Raw genomic sequence first — 18,956 nt, 5'->3', positions numbered from 1 at the left:
TTTGCAATTCTCCTGCCTCAGCCTCCTGAGTAGCTGGGATTATAGTTGTGCACCACCACATCCAGCTAAAACCAAATTTAATGCAAATAAAATAACCCAGAAATGTTTAAAACCATATCTGAATAAGTACTTTAAAAATTTATCCTCTTAAGTTCTCCCACTGGCTAAATATGCACTAATGTGAGCATGAAATTGTTCCACACAATTGTTACACATTGACTGAATAAAAATTCAGGCACCTACAGCCAGGAGGGGCAGGGAAGGAGGTTCAGGAGAGGCTGGTGACGGAACAGAAATTCCCCACACTGCAATTCTCACAGAATGACTTAGGCAGGGACAGTCAACAGATGCCAGAGCAAACCAGAGTTTCAGGTCACTAGGGAAGGGACATTCACAGGATGCCACAGTGTGACCCCATGGATTTTCTGCTCATTTCAAAGGGAACACTGACCCTTATAGCAAGCTGCTGTCTAGTCAAACTCAGCGTCACTCATGGTGGCATACCGAAACCCAGGGGTCTCTGGGTAAAGCACACGGCACCTGATATTAAATATCCCCAGCAAAATATTCACCCTGATCTAAGCTAGCCCCAGACAACTTCTGTCTCCAGGACTCTGACACTGAGTTAAGGTAAGGAAACAATGAGACAAGTCCAGAACGCTAGACGACTCAGGAGACAACCAGCTCGGACACTTCGACCAGTCAGTCATGAGGAAGAGGAGAAACCAAACACAGCACACTGGCCTGGCTGGATCCTGATTTCAAACAACAATAAGAAAGAGCTAAAAAGCTCTGTGGCAACCGGGGACTCTGAACACTACCTGCACGTCAGCTGTTAAGTGTGGTTCTGTAGCACTGCAGGGACGGACCTTTTTCTTACAAGAAGCAAGAGTGAGTGCGAGGTCACCAGGTCTGCAGCACTCTCTCACGTGGAACGGCAGCACGTGAAGTGCTCTAGCGCCGGAGGGAAGGGGCGAGTCTATGGGAGAGCGTCAGGTACTCCACCTATTCTTGTAGCTATTCAGCTGCGTGGAAATGCTCTTAGAACAAAGTTGTTAAAAAAAAAAAAAAAAAATGAGCCTCTTGATTATGGAAAGGGGAATCTGCACTTCTCTCATTGTTTGGCTCTTCTGTTTACAAGTTCTCTCTCTCTGGCTCTCTCTGTCTCCGGGGCAGGAACTTCTGTCCTGTAGCCAAATGTGAGTGCCTCCTGGGGCCTGGAATGATCCACCGTGCTGGGACACAACCCGAGTGAACAGACAGACTCAGCCACCACACCCCATAGAGACCACGGATGTGGAGGCACTCAGACTTGGGAAGACGGGGAGCTCCGGGAAGTGCAGGGCAGGGCCGAGAAAGCCCTCCCAGCCACGAGGAGCAGCCACCTGTGTGAAGACCCGAAGGAGAGCGAAAAGGTCACCTTTAAGGAAAAAAACCATGGAAAGGGCTGGAGCGTGACAGGAGGGGACAGAGGGGAGTCTGCTGAGGTGGACACACAGCCTGCTGGACCTCCAGTGAGCACTGTGCCTGCCGCCTAGACAGCAAGTGTACAATGACACAGGCAGGAAACATGCACACCGAGCAGAGTGCCAGCCACAGAATGGGAGCGAGGGAAGCAAGGTGCACTTTGACTAGCTGTATGCGTGAGGAGGACGAGGAGACGGAAGGCAGAGCTGGCCCCAGCTGGTGCCCTGCAGTGACATGGGACATGCATGAGCAGGCTGGGGTGGGAGCGACACCAGAGTCCAGGGTCAGGAAGATCTGAGCCGGGCACCGTGGCACAAGTCTGTAACCCCAACTGCTCAGGAGGCTGAGGCAGGAAAGACTACAAGTTTAAGGTCAGCCTCAAGCCTCAGCCACTTAGTGAGACCCTGGCTCAAAATTAAAAATTAAAAGGGCTGGGGACATAGCTCTGTGGTAAAGCACCACTGGGTTCAAGCCCTAGTAGTGAGAAAGAAAAAAAAAAAGTTTGTACAGACACTGATGGTTCTGAGAGCCCTCTGCATGCAGAAGACCAGGGGCTGTAAGATGCAGGCATGGAGCCCAGAAGAGCTCAGGATAGAAACAGGGCTTTGAAAGTCACCAGCATATGAACAGCTCACAAGGTCGCAGGAGCCAAGGAGAGGGCCCAGAGCCGCAGGGAGCAGGTGAAGAAGCTCCCCCGCTAACTTCAGCTCCCAGCCAGCGCCTAAGTCCAAGGGCCCTCAGAACCACCAGCAGAGATGGGCACTGCGGCTCTTCAGTTTTCAGGGTCTTCTATGTCTCAAAACGTAGGACAACCTGCTAATGTGAGGTCGGAATTCTGGTGACTGTAGGAGGCAGACTCAGCAACTGAGATGAAGGGCAGTGCGCCAAACAGTGACCAATCAAAGCGGACAGGAAAACTCCACTGACCCTTAACATCCACCTGTCACTCAGCAGGACCCCCACCCATTCCATCCTCTAAAGACCCTGGGTAGCCGGGCCACACATGATTTTCTCCAGCTCCCTACCTGATCTGTACCCCAGTGGGGCTGAGAATTTCACCTGAGAGCCAAATTCCAATAAAGCCTGCTTCGGCCACTTTCTGTCCGGTTTTATTTGGCCACTAACCATGCCTGCTGAGCTTACAGCTAACATTATTCACAATCACTTAGATCAATCTCAATTTTAGAGATGGTAAAATTGAAACCCATTTATTGTATTTTTTTCAATATTATTTAATGCAAACCTTACACTGCATGTTGCTTAGATTTGATAAGCAATTTAGAGGGATAAATGCAGTTTAGAGGGATAAATTCCAGAATCTTCAATAGGATAATTCAGATGCCTAACCCAAACACCCATTTTTACCTACTCCAAAAAGCCCATTTTCAAGTCAATATAAATGCTTCCAAAACACATGACTTCACGCCAACCCTCCACCTGGACAGTCACTGCAGGTTGTGAAGCCAGGGTGCTAATGAAAATTCTCCTTTATTCCCATCAAACACTGCAGGAAGCACAGTGTGAGATGATTCACCAAGTGACGGCGGGGGTACACATGGTCCAGCGAATCATTCAATAATTTCCAAATCACTTTTTGAATTTTAGCAAGTATTTGTATGACTTTTGATTTAATGTAGCTTTAAAAGGTAAATGACGTCACTGCCACTGCCTATCTGACATGGAAGCACACCAAACCCTCTTACACTTCGCTCATTGCAAGGGCCATGGGTAAGTGACCTACGGGGCAGTAAACAGACGTCTCCTGACATTACTCTTACAGAGGATCCCTCTCAGCCTCTGATGAATTAACAATGATTAACAAAAACTTTTTCCAGCCTTTTGGAAACTTTTGGCATTTTTACATATTCAGTGTTTCTCTTACTGGATTAATTAGGGCAAGGCTCATATGTTTCAGGCTAGAAATGAAGAGGTGTGGCATGATGGTTAAGGATAAAGTTCTCTGCCAAGCAGGCTTCGAGTTCATTCTCCAAGTTAAAAGTACATGGCCTCATGTGCTTCAGCCTCAGTCTGTGTAAAATGACAGCGGTTCTCAAATGGAGCTAACGTACATTAGAATGTGGCCTGCAGGCCGTTAGCATTCATGTTGGTACGATTAACGAGTGCCTTGGCAATCGGGCACACAACAAATTCAACCTATTAATAAGAGGTGGACATCAACAGGGACAAAGAAAGGACAGACTTGCTGAGGGTCTTTTGACCTCTAACCTGCCCCCTCAGGTTCCCATAGTTCCCAACTCAGATCTGCCCTGTTAGGGAGGGCGGTGGCCACAACACCTATCAAAGGTTACCAAATACCTGCTGACTCCAGCCCTAGCGCTGTGGACTGCAGCGTCAGCAAGTGGCTACATGAGGGTATCTCTGGGGCCACTTGGCTAGCAGACAGTCTCAGGAGGACAGAGGACACCAGGTGGCTCCTAGAAGTATCTGTGACACCCTCTTATCCAGGCAGGGCCTGGGAGGCAGGCTGCAGCATTTAACCCTGCGTGCAGCAACGCCAGTGCATGCCCAGCCAGGTTTAGCCGAGTGTCAGTCCTCTGAGGTCAGCCATGGACAGCTGCCACCTCTAAACACAAGATCTACATGAGTGTTCAAATGTGCTTAAAATGTGCCTAGGTGTCACTGAAGCTCCCAACAGCCAGCCTCTTACCCTGGGCCGCGTATCTACAGGAACCGTCCTCCACCAGCACGTTATAGAAAGGCTGGTGATGGCCGTGTGGCAGACTGTGCACGTTCATGTTTCGGATCCACTCGTGTCCCATCATGCAGGTGGGGTCCCAGCCGTAGATCACACAGTTATAGCCATACCTAACGAAGGAAGAGGAATGGCAAATCAGTCCCCGGGAACTCGTCACAGCGTCCATGGAACACAAAGGTAACGGCTTCCTTTCTCTTAAGCTCACGTTCTTACAAGTTTACCTGCCGTCACTCGTGTTGACTGATTGTTCAGGACACTCCTGCACCTCTTTATAACACTGTCAACATAGCACTTTTCTTTCTTTTTTAAAAAAAAAATTTTTAAAAATTTGTTCTAATTAGTAACACATGACATTAGAATGCAGTTATGCATTTTGATAGATCATACATAAATGGAGTATACTTTCTCGTTTTTGATTGTACATATTGTAGGATCACACCAGTCATGCAGTCATACATGCACATGAGGTAATGTCTGTTTCACTCCACTGTCCTTCCTACCCTATACCCCTTCCCCTCCCTTCACTCCCCTCTACCTAATCTAGAGTAACTTTTCTTTCTAGCGTCCCTCCCCTTTATTGTGAATTAGCATCTGCATAGCAGAGAAAACATTCGGTCTTTGGTTCTCTGGGATTGGCTTATTCCACTTAGCATGATACTTTCCAACTCCATCCATTTACCAGCAAATGCCATGATTTCATTCTTCTTTAAAGCTGAGTAATGCGCCATTGTGTATATCTATATACCACACTTCATCCATTCATATGTTGAAGGACACCTAGGTTGGTTCCATAGTTTAGCTATTGTGAGTTGAGCTGCTGTGAACATTGATGTGGCTGTGTCACTGTAGTGTGCTGATTTTAAGTCCTTTGGGTATAAACGAGGAGTGGGATGGCGGGGTCAAACGGTGGGACCATTCAAATTTTCTGAGGAATCTCCACACTGCTTTCCATAATGGTCGCACCAATTTGCAGTCCCACCAGCAATGTATGAGTGTGCCCTTTCCCCCACATCCTCACCAAGATTTATTGATGCAAGAAGTTAAATCAAGAATCAATAAATAGGACGGATTAACTAAAAAGCTTCTTCTCAGCAAAAGAAACAATAATGTGAAGAGAGAGCCTACAGATTGGCTCTTTACCACATGCACCTCAGATAAAGCACTAATCTCCAGGATATATAAGGAACTCAAAAACCTTAACACCAAAAAAAGATTTTAAAAAATCCAATCAACAAATGGACTGAGGAACTGAACAGACACTTCACAGAAGATATACAACTGATAGACAAATATATGAAAAAATGTCCAACATCTCTAGCAATTAAAAAAATGCAAATCAAAACTACTCTCAGATTTCAGCTCACTCCAATCAGAATGGCAATTATCAAGAATATAAGCACTTTTCATTTAGAAAAGATTAAATTTTTCAATGAAGAGTGACAAGACAACTGGTCACTCAAAAGTAAGGTACCAGGACACTGACCTATCACAACATGCCAACGCCAACTCACAGTAAAACAAAGACCTAAGTGTACAATGCAGGATTTTTAAAATAAAGTATCTTTATGATGGGAGACAGGAAAAGATTCTTTAAAAAAAAAAAATTTTTTTAGTTGTCAATGGATCTTTATTTTTATTTATATGAGGTGCTGAGGATCAAACCCAGTGCCTCACACATGCTAGGCAAGGGCTCTCCCACTGAGCCACAACCCCAGCCCAGGAAAAGATTCTTAAACAGGGTGCTAAAAATATAATTCATAAAGAAAACCAATTAATTTGACAGCAACACAACTAAGAGACTAAAGGACCCTGATTCAAATAGACTACATAAAAAACACAGGACACCTAGACTAACTCTGGACTAGATGTTGGTGAGGCTCAAAACTGCCTGTTTTTAGATGTGATAACAGAATGGTAAACGCAAAGAGAAGGCGAGTGGACCTGAGCTTCTGGAGATGCACGCTGAAACAGCTGCAGGTAGAAGGGGCCTGGTGCTTGCCAGAGTTAAGTCGGAGGGGGTGGTGGAGACGAGACAGCGAGGAGCCGGGGATCCTGAAGCTCCACACGGGAACCTCACCTGGGTTCCTCTCACTCAGCTCTCTACTCTTCTACGTGTGGAAATTTCCATAACAAAGTTTTAACAAAAACACACAAGGCCCCACCTGGGAAGACACCTGGAACTCACCCTCACCCAGAGACTAGCATACAGGATAAGGAGGAGGGCAGACCAGGAAGGAAGACGGGTACCCATGCAGAGAACCAGCAAAACACTCGGAGCAGCACTTCCTGAGGGGAGCCTGGCGGCCAGGAAACCTATGGAAAGAACCTCAGCCTGCTGCCACCTAAGTACGTTTGTAAAGGTCTGGCAATGACACTTGGTGAGAACAGGAACTCTCAGTTCCCTGTCTGCTGGTGAGATGTAAATTAGTGTCATCAGTTTGCCCGGTAAACAGAGCAGATGCATAGCCTGTGGCTCGAGAAATCCATACCCGTGACTCCGACTTGAAGAGATGGAGATGAAAGGGGAACAGAGATAAGAACAATGAAGAAATGAGAGGAAACACCTCCGTGCTCAGAGCTGCCTCCACCTCCCTGCACAGAGAAGGTCTCAGAAAAGCGAGTCGTTGCTTAAAAACCAACGTGAAGAGACAGCTCAGCCTTGGCTTCTGTGGTGGCCCTTGGCAGGTAAGCGATCCAGGGGCACAGGTGCTGCTCCAAGAGGTGGATCCTCCTCCAGCCGCGATGCTGCTGGCTCCTAAGACTCTCCTGCGCCCTCTGCAGCCCGCGGGGTGCGCTCCGGGGGATGGAAGGACCCGGACACTCACCTCTTGTGCTTCATAATGAGCCCAATGGAGTAGCAGACATCCCTGTGCTTCTCATCTGCGCGCAGCTTGACCTCCACGCCTACCTCCTCCTTTTTGCGCTCAATGTGCTCGAGCGTGTGCTGCACCAGATAGCCCACCGCCCCGTGCTGCCCGGGGTCGAGGGTTTGGATGTGCTGCAGGATGTCAAGCACCTTCAAGACAAGACAGAAAGACTAGGAGATAATATTTTCAGCTAGGCCTTTTCTTTTTCGCAGCTTGGGATTCAGACCTACCTACATAACCTGGCACAGGACGGCAAGGGGTTGCCAGCTGCCAGTACATTGGAACTGGGTGGCCCACAGAAGGGCCTCATGTTCTTGGTCGGCATGGAAACAGTGGGAATGCAGGGTCTTTTTTTTTTTTTTTTAAACACGGTAAGGAGACTATTTTACCTGCCACTCATGCATTGTCAGGAAAAAAATAGTTTAAGTTGCTTTCATGAAGATGAAAAAGGCATTTTGACACAACTGCCTCTGGGCTGGGTAAGAGGGGAAGGGTCACTGAGAAGGCGCCCAAGGGAGGGCTTGCTTTAGCTCACGCCACACTCGAGGAAGGCGGCTGGGCTGTCAGGGCCTGGGACCCTGCTGGCCACGCCAATGGTCTTAACACATAATGGAACTTAGTATTCCAGTGGGTAGTGGGAGAGGCAGGACTACCTGCCCCACTGTCAGTCTCTCTACGACATGCGGTGCCTCCGAGAAAGTTCCACACACACACACACACACACACACACACACACACACGCACAACTGTTTAGCACCTGTGATGTTTGTAAGAACGCAGCAGTCTCTTGACAAGGCTGCCCTGCCATTTACTGAGTCCTGAATCATAGCATGGTGAGTGGTAGACAACCGGAATTCTAGTCCCAGATCTGTCCAACTAGCTTCTTTCACTTTTGAATCATTTTCTTATCCAATGATGAAGCACCGCCTTACCTATTGCTTCATACAACTGAGCCCACAAAAGTGTTGTGAAAACTACAGTTTCATGGAACTAAGATATTGTTCAAGACCCCAATCTTGTCTCCCAGATTGAGGATGAGTATCTCAATATCCTGATGATGACTTTCAATATCTGATTCTCTGCTGGGCTCTATACCAAGTAGTCACTAATGACTTCTGAAAGAGGAATCCCAGTTTAGTAAAACTTGCCCAAGGTCATAGGATTCTGAAGACATGGAGTGACGTCATGGCCCTGAGTCTGTCGACCCAGTGTCTCAACCACTACTGTACCAGGGCAAGAGTGGGAACATTTTATTATTTTTTCAGGAGTGGGGATTGAACCCAGGGCCTTACACATAAAAGGCAAGTGTTGTACCACTGAGCTATATCCTCGGCTTTTATATTTTATTGTTTTTTAAATTTTTTATTTACTTTGCAGTATTAGGGACTGAACCCTGAGGCGCCTTACCCCTGAGCTACATCCCTTTCTTTTTTTTTTTAAATGTATTTTATTTTGAGGCAGTCTTGCTAAATTGCCCAGGCTGGCTTTAACTTGTGCTCCTCCTGCCTCAGCCCCCCAAGTATCAAGAACCACAGGTATGTGAAACGGTACCCAACAAGTAGAAGCATCTTAATCAACTACTACGCAAAGTTTCAAAAACATAAAAATGGACAGAATAGCACAACCTCAAGTACCCCAAACCGGAGTCAACAAGAATTCACTGTTAACCAATCCCTACCCACTTCCCACCTCCAATAAGTGTACTTTTAATTTGGGGACAGTAGTGGCATTTACTCTTTGTGGCTAAAAGCATCCTACTGAACAATAAGCCTCTGTTTACTGTGCCGGCACAATGGCCGTCCTGTGTGCCCGGCCTGCTCCAGCAGCTACTGTCCACGGCACACGTGCAGCTGCCCCTCTCCCTGAGACAAGCAGCACAGCTACAACCTGAGCATTCAGAGCACAAGGGAAGGCCTGATCCAGACGACCAGAGCAGGAGACAAGGCTGGGGACAGGCGCCCTCTCCGGTGTGGCAGAGGAGGGAGAGGGTAGAGAAGGATGACGTCGTCATCCGGGGCCTGGTGTGTTCACGAGGGGTAGTGCTGACAGCAGGCCCACACTGTCCCCAGCCAAATGCTCTTGGTCTGGAAGCTCAAGCAGCACTACTTCTGAGGAAGGATCTTAAAACAGGGCCTTACTGCCCACCAAGCGTTTGCTCACACACTTCCTCCTCCTCTAGCCAGGGGCCAAAACAACTCTTCTGGGCAAGGCCGGAAGGTCTCTGTGGTCCCTGGCTGCACACCGCTGCAGCATGTGGGAGCACTGAAGACACAGCACACTCGCAGGCACAGCTGGGTTCTGGCAAAGGCCCAGAATCGGGCAGCTCTGCTGACCCCTGCTCTGTCTCTGAGTTCCAGGCCTTCGCTAAGGCTCTCTCCAAGTTCTTGGACTGCAGCATGGGCAGACACTTGGGACAACTGCAGAGCGTGCGTCCCATCTTCCAGCGACAGGGGAGCCACCGGGAGGAGTGCACGCCTGAGAACACTCATGACACTTAATGAAAATCGGCCCAGAGCCTCAGAACATAGTGGAGACCCGCCGGGGGCCTGTGTGCAGGGCAGGCTGGAGAAGGGGTTCTCAACAGGCCACGGGCCGGGAGGCAGAGCCAGGTGCAGTGTGGAAGCTGTATGGATGTCGCTCTGGAGCCTCGCGTGTGGGAGCTGCCTGTGTACAGAGGCCACGAGGCGAGAACGGCTTTGGGGAGGGGGCAGAGCACAAGAAGTCCAGGGATCAGCCTGTGTGAAGCCTCATAGGGAGGCCTGGACTGGAGGCCAGAGTGCAGGGGACAGAGCACTCTGCAGGGAGAAGCTGGTGATGGGGAGATAAGAAGTGTCTACTGGATTAAGCACCAAGGAGAATGGCTGAGCAAAAGGGGGTCACTGGCTTCCTTGGCCAGAGCAGTGCCCTGGAGGGGTGGCCAGTGTAGCCGTACAGTCCTGGAGTGCCCAAGAATGTCACCAGCAGGAAGCGGGCAGGAGGGGGTGCCACAGGCAAGGGCCAGCAGGGCTGCCACGGAGTGCTCCCTCTCCATCCCCGTGGAAGGAGGGGCTGGGCCTTGGACAATCTTCAGGGATCATCTTGCCTTCGCCAGCACAGCCCACAGGTGATGCCCGGCTGGGCTTAGGCACCAGCCCAAGGTCTAACTCACGGTGCCACCACCCATGCATGGGAGAGCGTGGCGAGTTACTTCTCAGTGCCTGTTTCATTATTTGTCAAAGGGCAAAGACGAAACCTTGGCAGGGACACTGAGGAGACAGGAGGCCATGTGCAGGGACACGAGTGACCTTCAGAAGGGTCCCTGGCGCTCCTGGTCCCACCACAGCACTACGAACGTGAATCGACGCCTGCGGCCTGATGGAAAGCAAGGCGACCTTCAGGTCTTCCGGCTCAGGAAGGCTCCCTCTCACCTAACAAGGCCCAGGTCCTTCACAGACTGATCTCACCCTGCTCCACCCGTGACATGCACACAGGCCTCCCCTCGGGCCCACTCTGCAGGCACAGGCCGCTCCCTCCCAACTGGCTGCTCCTCTGCTCTCTGAATTCGCGCCTCAGCCTTCGGGGGCCGCCTCTGGACAGGCACCTTCTCTAAGGACTCTCTGAATTCTTCCTCCCCGGGAGTGCTAGCCTCCTTCCCCGTGGCGAGGTGCTACTTCCATGCGGGAGTGTCTGTTTCAAGAGGAAGGAGTCTCAGGTGCACTGGGGAAGAGCCACGTTCTTTCCTGATCTCCAGAGAACCGTGCACGGTGCGGCAGCACTGCCACGAGGAAAGGTTCTCTGCGCAAAGTCCTGCCTGGTCGGAAGGTGGACGTGGTCCCTGCAGGGGGCCACTGAGGCCATTCCTCAGGAGAAAAGCGTGAGTGCTGACGTTAGGTGTGCAGGTAAGGACACCAGAGCTTCCACAGACTGTCCCTCACAACAGGGACTGTCCACCGCATAACTTTCCATTTAACTACAGAATTCACAATGAAAGAATCTGTGCTTCATGGATGATCATGAAATCCCTTAACAAATCTAAAGTAACAAGTGACAGAATCAGTTACATATATCCTGGTATCGAAAGAAAATAAATACAATTAAAAATATAAATGGATGATTACAACCTGGACAGCTGAGGTGCAGGGAAGAGGTGACAATTTAGCAGCGCTAACTAACACTCTCCAACCTTCCGGGGGAGAAATTGCGCTATCCCAGCTGTGGACAGCTTCTTAAGACAGAGCCTGGGATTTCCCCAAGTGTTTTGTAGATCTACTTTAGATCTTTAAAGCAGTAAACTAATGAGACAATGTAAATCTAAGCAATGTAGGCTCACTTAAAATGTTTACATTCTCCCAAAAGATCACGCCCTTCTCTAGTAACTCAGGGAGATGCGTTTATGGGGACATTGCAGTGACAGCTGGGAATCGACTCCTTCACCATGCTGTTTAGACAGACAACATGGATTACTGCCTCACATCCAGGGGACGGCAAGGGCAGGGTGGGAGTGTGCCGCTGGCTCCTGCACAGTCACACGTGACTGGACCACACGAATGCTGTACCCACACCGCCTGGGACCAGCTCTGATGTCAGCACTGTCACCTCTCACAGTGCATGCTACTGGTCAAGGTGCCATTATAAAACTGAGGACATTCAAGTTGACAGTATGAAAATCCAAACATTTCTGGAAACAAAACTGGTCTTCAGTAGTTCAGTGGCCAAACTGATTTTCCTGTTAAACAGGGTTACTTATTCATGCCCAGTTTAGTTGCTAACAGTCAGCTGAAGGTCTAACACACTTTGCTTCCCTGTGTTGATGGTGACTTGGGAAAGCCAAAGCTTGGGGCACCGGTGGGTGAGTGACAGGGCAGAGGTTTTGTGGTTCTGGGTGCCAATCACAAAGGGAACAGCCAATTCCTGGCAGTAGAGCCAATATTCCTTAGAATAAGAAGAAACAAAAAATAATTTTAGTTGGTGGGTCAGGACTGGGAGACTTTGAATAAATATGTGCATATTCCCCTTTTAGGAGGAACTTGTAACAGCCGCCTTTCAATTTAGGACTCTCCTCTCTAAGGCAAGTGCAAAGCATCAAAGTAAAATAATTACCTTCTCTGGCCAGATTCCCAGGTGGAAGTAGAGTCTGGCTTGAAGAAGCAGGAGTTGCACCTGGTCCGGGTACATCGCCAGATACAGATCCAGTGAGTCTCTCAGGAGCTGGTATGATTGGTCGATGCCTTCCCTAGAGAAGAAAATCACTTGTGTCTCATCCTGTTGGCTTTTTAGCTAAGATCCCGCTTTTCCAAGCATGGGTTTTAAAAGTCATTGACATAAATCCCAAATGTTTTCTCTTTCTCACTCTTTTTATTTATTTTTTGGTTACTGGGGATTGAGCCCAGGGGTGTTCTACCACTGAGCTACATCCCCGCATTCCCAGTCCTTTGTATTTTTTGAAACAGGGTCTTGCTAAATTGCTGAGGCTAACCTCGAACTTGCAATTCTCCCACCTCAGCCTAACTGCACCCACAATAACACTGTAATGATCAGACATAAATCCTGAGCTGGGTGCAGTGACGCATGCCTATAATCACAGTGACTTGGGAGGCTAAGTCAGGAGGATCACAAGTTTGAGGTTAGGCTCAGCAATTTAGCAAGACCCTGTCTCAAAATAAAAAAGTAACAAGGACTGGGGATGTAGCTCAGTGGTAGAGCACCCCTTGGTCCAATCCATAACACTAACAACAAAAAGGATCCTGACTAGGCAGAGCATAGAGGACTTCTAGGGGGCAGTGAAACACAAAACTACTTGGTGCAACATTACAACCGTAGATGCAGATCAAGATGTATTTGTCCAAAGCCATGGAATGTTAGAATATTAAGGGTGAACCCTAATGAAACTGTGGATTTGAAGTGATAATGATGTGTCACAGTAGGCTGTCACTTGTCACTAATGTCTACTGTGGTGAGGATGTGGACAGTGAAGAAGGCCGGGCATGTATGGAACAGGAGGCCTAAGGGAACCCTCTACAGTCTGCTCAATTTTGCTGTCAACCTAAAGCTGCTTTAAAAATTTTAATTCTATTTAAAAAAAAAATTGTTATCAGGCAGAAAACTATTATTACTAGCATACAACTGACAACTATTTTCCCAGCATTAATTTGCTTGGACTCAGAGCAAGACAGTTTCATACTTTTGCTTCACTGTTTAAGTGATGAATCATAAAACACCTGGACAGGAGAACATCCTGCCTCTGAAAAATAATCCTTTCCAGTCTAGACATTCTTGCTCGTGAAGAACACTCTCAGTATTTACAAGGAGAGTGTATCCAAATCCACTGCAAAGATCTCAAAGAAAAGTCACTTAGCACATCTTGACTGTGTACAGCATTGTCATGGGAACCAGTTATTTTCCACAGGGGGGCAGACAGTTGTTGACACTGCATTTACTGCTTTGCTGTATCACAGGTGAGTTCACTGAATGCAATTCTCTGCTAAGACAGACAAACCTCTCAAGACAGACATTCTGCTACGTGTCAGAAAACCTTACCGCTTCCCCAGGCTTAACAGGTTTCCCACCATTCGCTGTAACACCTTCTTGACGTTGACCACCCCGTAGAGCGCTGCAGTCACGTGCTGCCCGATCAGATATTCACATTCTTTCACCGTCAGCTGCTTGCCTTTCCCAAAAGCATCTATGTAGATGTAGTCAAAGATGTCCAGGGTGGCCCTATCAGAAGAGGCAAATACCAGATGAGCTGAACAATAAGTCTACAATAAGTTGCTCAAGTCAGAGGTCAAAGGTTAAAACAGTACCCTCACCATGACAATATCAACACCTTGTCCACAGTTTAAAACCTGACCTTTTATGCAAGCTCACCTGCGTCAGACCACAGTACTCTGGCATTTAAGAGACATCAGGGATGCATGCTGTCTAACAGAGCTTTTTATTACAATTAATCCAAGAATTATGATGATGGACATCAATCAGAGGTCAGATGAGAAAGATGTAGGGATGGCTGAGGCAGTCTGCTCATAGATCAGCAGTAGTTAACCCTCTGGGGATGCTGGGCCCTTGAGGATCTGAGGAAAGTTATGGCACCTGACTCCAGAAGGATATAGTCTCCATTCTGTGCATCTTGGTTTCCAGCGGGGAGCCTGGCACTAGACCACAAAGAGCTGTGCCCTGTATACTAGGGCTGCCCTTCGTTCAGTGGCAAGCAAGGGTCACATGACACAAGTTCTCACGGCACCACCAAGTATGCCATGAGGGCTTATGGAATGATTTAGGTGGCTCTCTGCCCAAGGGACAGTTGTGATTCCTTTGAGCAACTGTTTCCCTTTGGTCTTATGCCCATTGCAAAGCACATAGCAAATTTTCTTTTTGGCTGCTAAAAAGCCCCGTCAGATTTCTTCCTTTGAATTATGTTTGTAGCCCACTTTTAGCAAAGACTTAAGACATATATAAATGTTCTACGAATAAGGACCTCTTCAACTCTCTATGGGGCCAGAACTTCCTAAGGACAAGCGCATAAAGTTTGAAAGCCAAGATCATTTATGAGCATGAATACAAAAAATCCTGGACAAAATATGAGCAAATTAAATGCAGCAATGTATTTTAAAAACATGATTAAATTAGATGTACCCCAAGAATGACAGGAGAGTCCAACATTTAAAAAAAAAAAATCTGTTTCTGGGGCTGGGGTGTAACTTGGTGGCAGAGCAAGTGCTTAGCATGTGCAATGCCCCTAGTTCAAGCCCCAGACCAAACCAAACGAACCCCCATTACTGAACATACAGAACAAGAGAAAAACTGTGAGATCACATGGGTAGTTAGAGAAGAAATTTTGAAAAAAAACTAATACCTAGATATTAATAAAACTCTTGGCAAATTAGGAATCTGGAAGGTAGCTTTGATAGTCCTAATGAATGACAATGCCTCAAACATAACGCTTGATGGTGACATTTGAAAAGCATTCCACTGAAAGTCATACCCAAGGCAAGGGTGCCTGCTATCACTGTCTCATCAATTTTGGACAAAAGAATCTAGCCCACAGAGTAAGGTAACAAAAAGAAACAAATATATAAGTCTAGAAAAAACAAATCTGTTACTATTCACAGATACTATGATTAACAACACTGAAAAAATCAAGTTGACAAACTGCTCAGGCTAACGATTTTTTCAGCAAATGTGAGTATCAGACCTATGTCGAAATTATCAGCCACATCCCTGTATACCATTAATACTCATAAAAGTAATAATTACCACTTGAAATAGCAACAAAAATTTAAGGTACCCACCAATAAACCTGCAGAAATATTAGTTAGCTTGAAAAAAAGGACAAAATCTCTCTAGGAGCACTAATGAGGACCCAGGTAAACGGACAGGACCATTTCCTAGACAGAAAGACTCAAACAGTGAATATTGCAATATTCCCCACACTGATCTGGAAATCCAATCAAAAGCAGTCAATGGTCCCCATCAATATCCATGCAGAATTTTTCTGTGGAACCTGATGAATCAGCACGGAAGAGGGAAAGCTAAGAACTGCCAAGGCAGACCTGCGGAGCTCATTGGGGCTCTCATATTACCAGGTATCAGGCTAATTATAAAGTCCAATAGCTGAGATAATATGATCTTGGTGCAGGGACAGAAGAAAGAGAGTGAGAAGAGTCCAGGCAAGGACAGGGAGGGACACAGCCCAGCTGCTAGGTAAGAGCTACGTGCTCTCCTAGTCTCGCCCCTGAGGGCCGAGTCCTTCACCAGCCTTCATGTTTGTTTCTGCTCCCTGTTCAAGTTTTCTTCTTTGAAAGACAAGTTCTCACTATGTTGCCCGGGCTGGGCCCAAACTTCTGGGCTCAAGTGATCCTCCCAGCTTAACCTCTGCAGGAGCTGGAACAAAAGGCTGCCTGGGAGTATTAACAAAGTATTGCATTATTTATTTGCATTATAATATATGTTCACTGTAGCCCATGAAGGAAAAATGACACTGTCACACACACAATGTTTGCCATAAGTTACTATGGTAAACAACATGGTGATCAATTTTATAACACTTTATATCATACAAAAACCATGGTGAGTTACTACATAGGCATTTAAGAAAATTTTAGAGAAACATGAGAAGATTGGGTTATACAGGGAAAGGGCACAAGTTGAAAAATTATTTTTCTCATTTAAAATAATGGAAATGGATATCCACTTTGCCAGTACTCTCCCTGCCCCCCCCCTGCTCCCTTTGGTATTGAGGACTGAACCCAGAGCATTCTATTGCTGAACAGAATCCCCAGCCCTTTTTGTTTTTCATTCTGAGACAAGGTCACCTCAAATTGGCCAGGCTAGCCTTAAACTGGAGATCCTCCTGTCTCAGTCTCCTGATGTGTTAGGATTACAGGTGAATGCCTCTGTGCCCAGCTCACCCAGTACACTTTTAGGAATACTATTTGCAAAACAAAGTGGAAAACAAGGGAAGTGTGTACAGTTATCTAAGGAAACACAAACACATAATGAACCAACAATCTACGTAGAGGTAAACACTTTTGAACAGTCTGGTAGTTACTTCTGGGAAGCAGAGGTGGAAAAAAGGGATCAGGAAGAATATGTGGAAGGCTTCAACCACACATATAATGTTTTACTTCTTCATTAACTAGGAGATAGGCAGCGCAGAGAGACAAATTATACTTCTTTCTATAGAGCACCAGAGACTGCACTAGGTGGGTAAAGGACTGTGCGATCTTTCATCCTCCAAGTCACTCTGAAAAAGTGAACCCATTTTACAGAGAAAGAAACTGAGAATCAGGGGAAACCAAGGTTTGAACTCCATCTGATGTCAAACCTCAAGTATTTTCTATTAAACTGCTCTAAGCAGTTCACCTAAGGCTATCACAATTAATTTTTAGGAAGTAGTTACAAAGAATATGAGACAGAAAAAGAGCTTTTTTAACTTTTTCCACTAAATGGCTGATTTGATAAGACATTTCTTTCTTTTTTGGGAGGACTGAGGACTGAACACAGACAGGGGCACTTAACCACTGAGCCACATCCACAGTCATTTTTATATTTTATTTAGACAAAGGGTTTCACCAAGTTGCTTAGGACCTCGTTAAGTTGCTGAGGCTGGCTTCTGAACTGATGATCCTCCTTCCTCAGCCTCCCAAGCCATTGGGACTTAGGCACGTACCAATGCACCTGGTAAGAAGATATTTCTACCTATATGATGAACTTCCCTCCCTCCCTTCCTTCCAGTATGGTGCTGAGAACTGAACACAGGGTCTTGCACATGCTATGCAAGCACTCTACCACTAAGCTACGTCCCCAGGCCTTTTTAATTTTTATTTATTTATTTATTTATCTATTTATTTATTTATTTGCGGTGCTGGGGATTGAACTCAGGGCCTTGTGCTTGCGAGGCAAGCACTCTACCAACTGAGCTATCTCCCCAGCCCCCCTTTTTTATTTCTTATTTTTGAGACATGGTCTCACTAAGTTATGGAGGCCGGTCTTGAATCTAATGATTCTCCTTCTTCCACCTTCTGAGTTGCTAGGGACACTGGCGTGTGCCACCACATCTGGCTTGAACTATTTCTTGCAGAAAAGCTAGACTATAACTGAAACAAAGATTTCTGACTGATAAGACACTAGATTTGAAAGAACAAAACAGAACTCATTAGCCAGGTTTCTCTCTCTCTCTCAAGCTTGGGCACACATGCAGGAAGAAAGGGGAGATTTATGGAAGGAAGGAAAGTAAGAATTTCTTTAAGAATGCTTTGATCTGATCTACTTTGGAACAAAGGGACCTTTGGAACCACAAGACCTTGAAGTCCTAGTCTTATTTATTTTAATTAAACTTTTTGAGATAAACGTAGATTTAAAATGTAGGTACAAGAAATACAGAGTACCCTCTACCCAATTGCTCCTGATGGTAATAGCTTGCATAACTACAGTACAATGTCACAAGTAGAATAGTGACACTGATACTGTCAAGACACAAAACAGTCCCACCACTGGCCTGTCCTATTTATAACCTCTGTTTGGTGACACTTAATTTAACCACGAAGCCAGGCTTCCTCTCAGCACCAACCACAATGTGTCAGAGGGGGCTTACCCTTCTGCGCCTTGGCACCACCTTAATAAGAAGTGACTTGGGAAGTTGACAGGCTCCAAGGGGACTCCCAACTGCCGAGCAATTGTCAAATAGAGCAGAGACATGCTGATTGGGATTCCTGTTCTACGGATCAAAACCTACAGGAGAAAAAATGCTTTTGAGGCGCACATTCTCATTTACTCAACGAATATTCTTATTAGGCACCTATTGAGCATCAGGCATGATGCTGGGTTTAAGCTTAAGCAGATATTTTATTTATTTAGAGCACAGGCCAACAAATTATGACCCATGGGTCAAAAGCAATCCATCAACTACTTTTGTACAGTTGGCATAAAAAGAGTTTTTGTATTTTTTGAGAGTACCATTTTGTGACATGAAATTCAAATGTGAACATCCATATATAAAATTTTGTTGGGATGCAGCCACATTTTTCTGTTTTGGGTCAGCTGTGCCCACCTTTGCACTGTAAGAGCAGTCCTGAGGAGTCACGAGAGACACCACATGGCCTGCGAAACCAAAATAACGTACTGCCTGGCCCTGTGCAGGACGCTGGCGGACCCATGACCTAGGTCTTCGGTCTTCCAAAGAGAATTTAAAAACATTTCAAGGAAAAGTGTGTAAGTGTGACAATATAAAATGAAAGCAGCAGCCGGAACAGAGAAGAGACATGAAAATGGAGCCAAGCAGGAAGCAAGTAAGTATCAAAGGTGCCAAGCCTGGCCCGCTGGGCCACAGGTCTCCTCCAAACTTGCTGGGGACCACTGCAAGAAAGCCCTGATCAGGTTCGCAGGTTAGTGTTCACAGGGCACAGATGGACCCAAATGAGTCAGAGAAA

The 18,956-nt window shown here is 46.6% G+C and overlaps 1 protein-coding gene across 3 annotated transcripts in view; it reads right to left on the bottom strand.

Moving 5' to 3' along the window:
- Positions 1-18,956, bottom strand: part of FBXO21 (F-box protein 21) — a 39,537-nt gene that overhangs the window by 5,849 nt on the left and 14,732 nt on the right. The window contains exons 7-11 of one of the 3 annotated variants that reach the window (XM_079151562.1): positions 18,122-18,258; positions 13,567-13,746; positions 12,130-12,262; positions 7,009-7,220; positions 4,136-4,293 (exon numbers count right to left, since the gene is read on the bottom strand). In XM_079151562.1, coding sequence (XP_079007688.1) covers positions 4,136-4,293; positions 7,009-7,220; positions 12,130-12,262; positions 13,567-13,746; positions 18,122-18,258 — 820 coding nt within the window. Of the gene's footprint in view, positions 1-4,135; positions 4,294-7,008; positions 7,221-10,558; positions 11,962-12,129; positions 12,263-13,566; positions 13,747-18,121; positions 18,259-18,956 lie in introns of those variants that run through there. The other 2 variants (XM_079151563.1, XM_079151564.1) reach the window with 2 other exon arrangements.

This window comes from Sciurus vulgaris (genome assembly GCF_902686455.1).
Source record: "Sciurus vulgaris genome assembly, chromosome: 8".
In the NCBI taxonomy this organism is placed as follows: Eukaryota; Metazoa; Chordata; class Mammalia; order Rodentia; family Sciuridae; genus Sciurus; species Sciurus vulgaris.
Note: the sequence above shows the minus strand (reverse complement) of the source record. Positions and strands in the feature narration are given on the sequence as shown.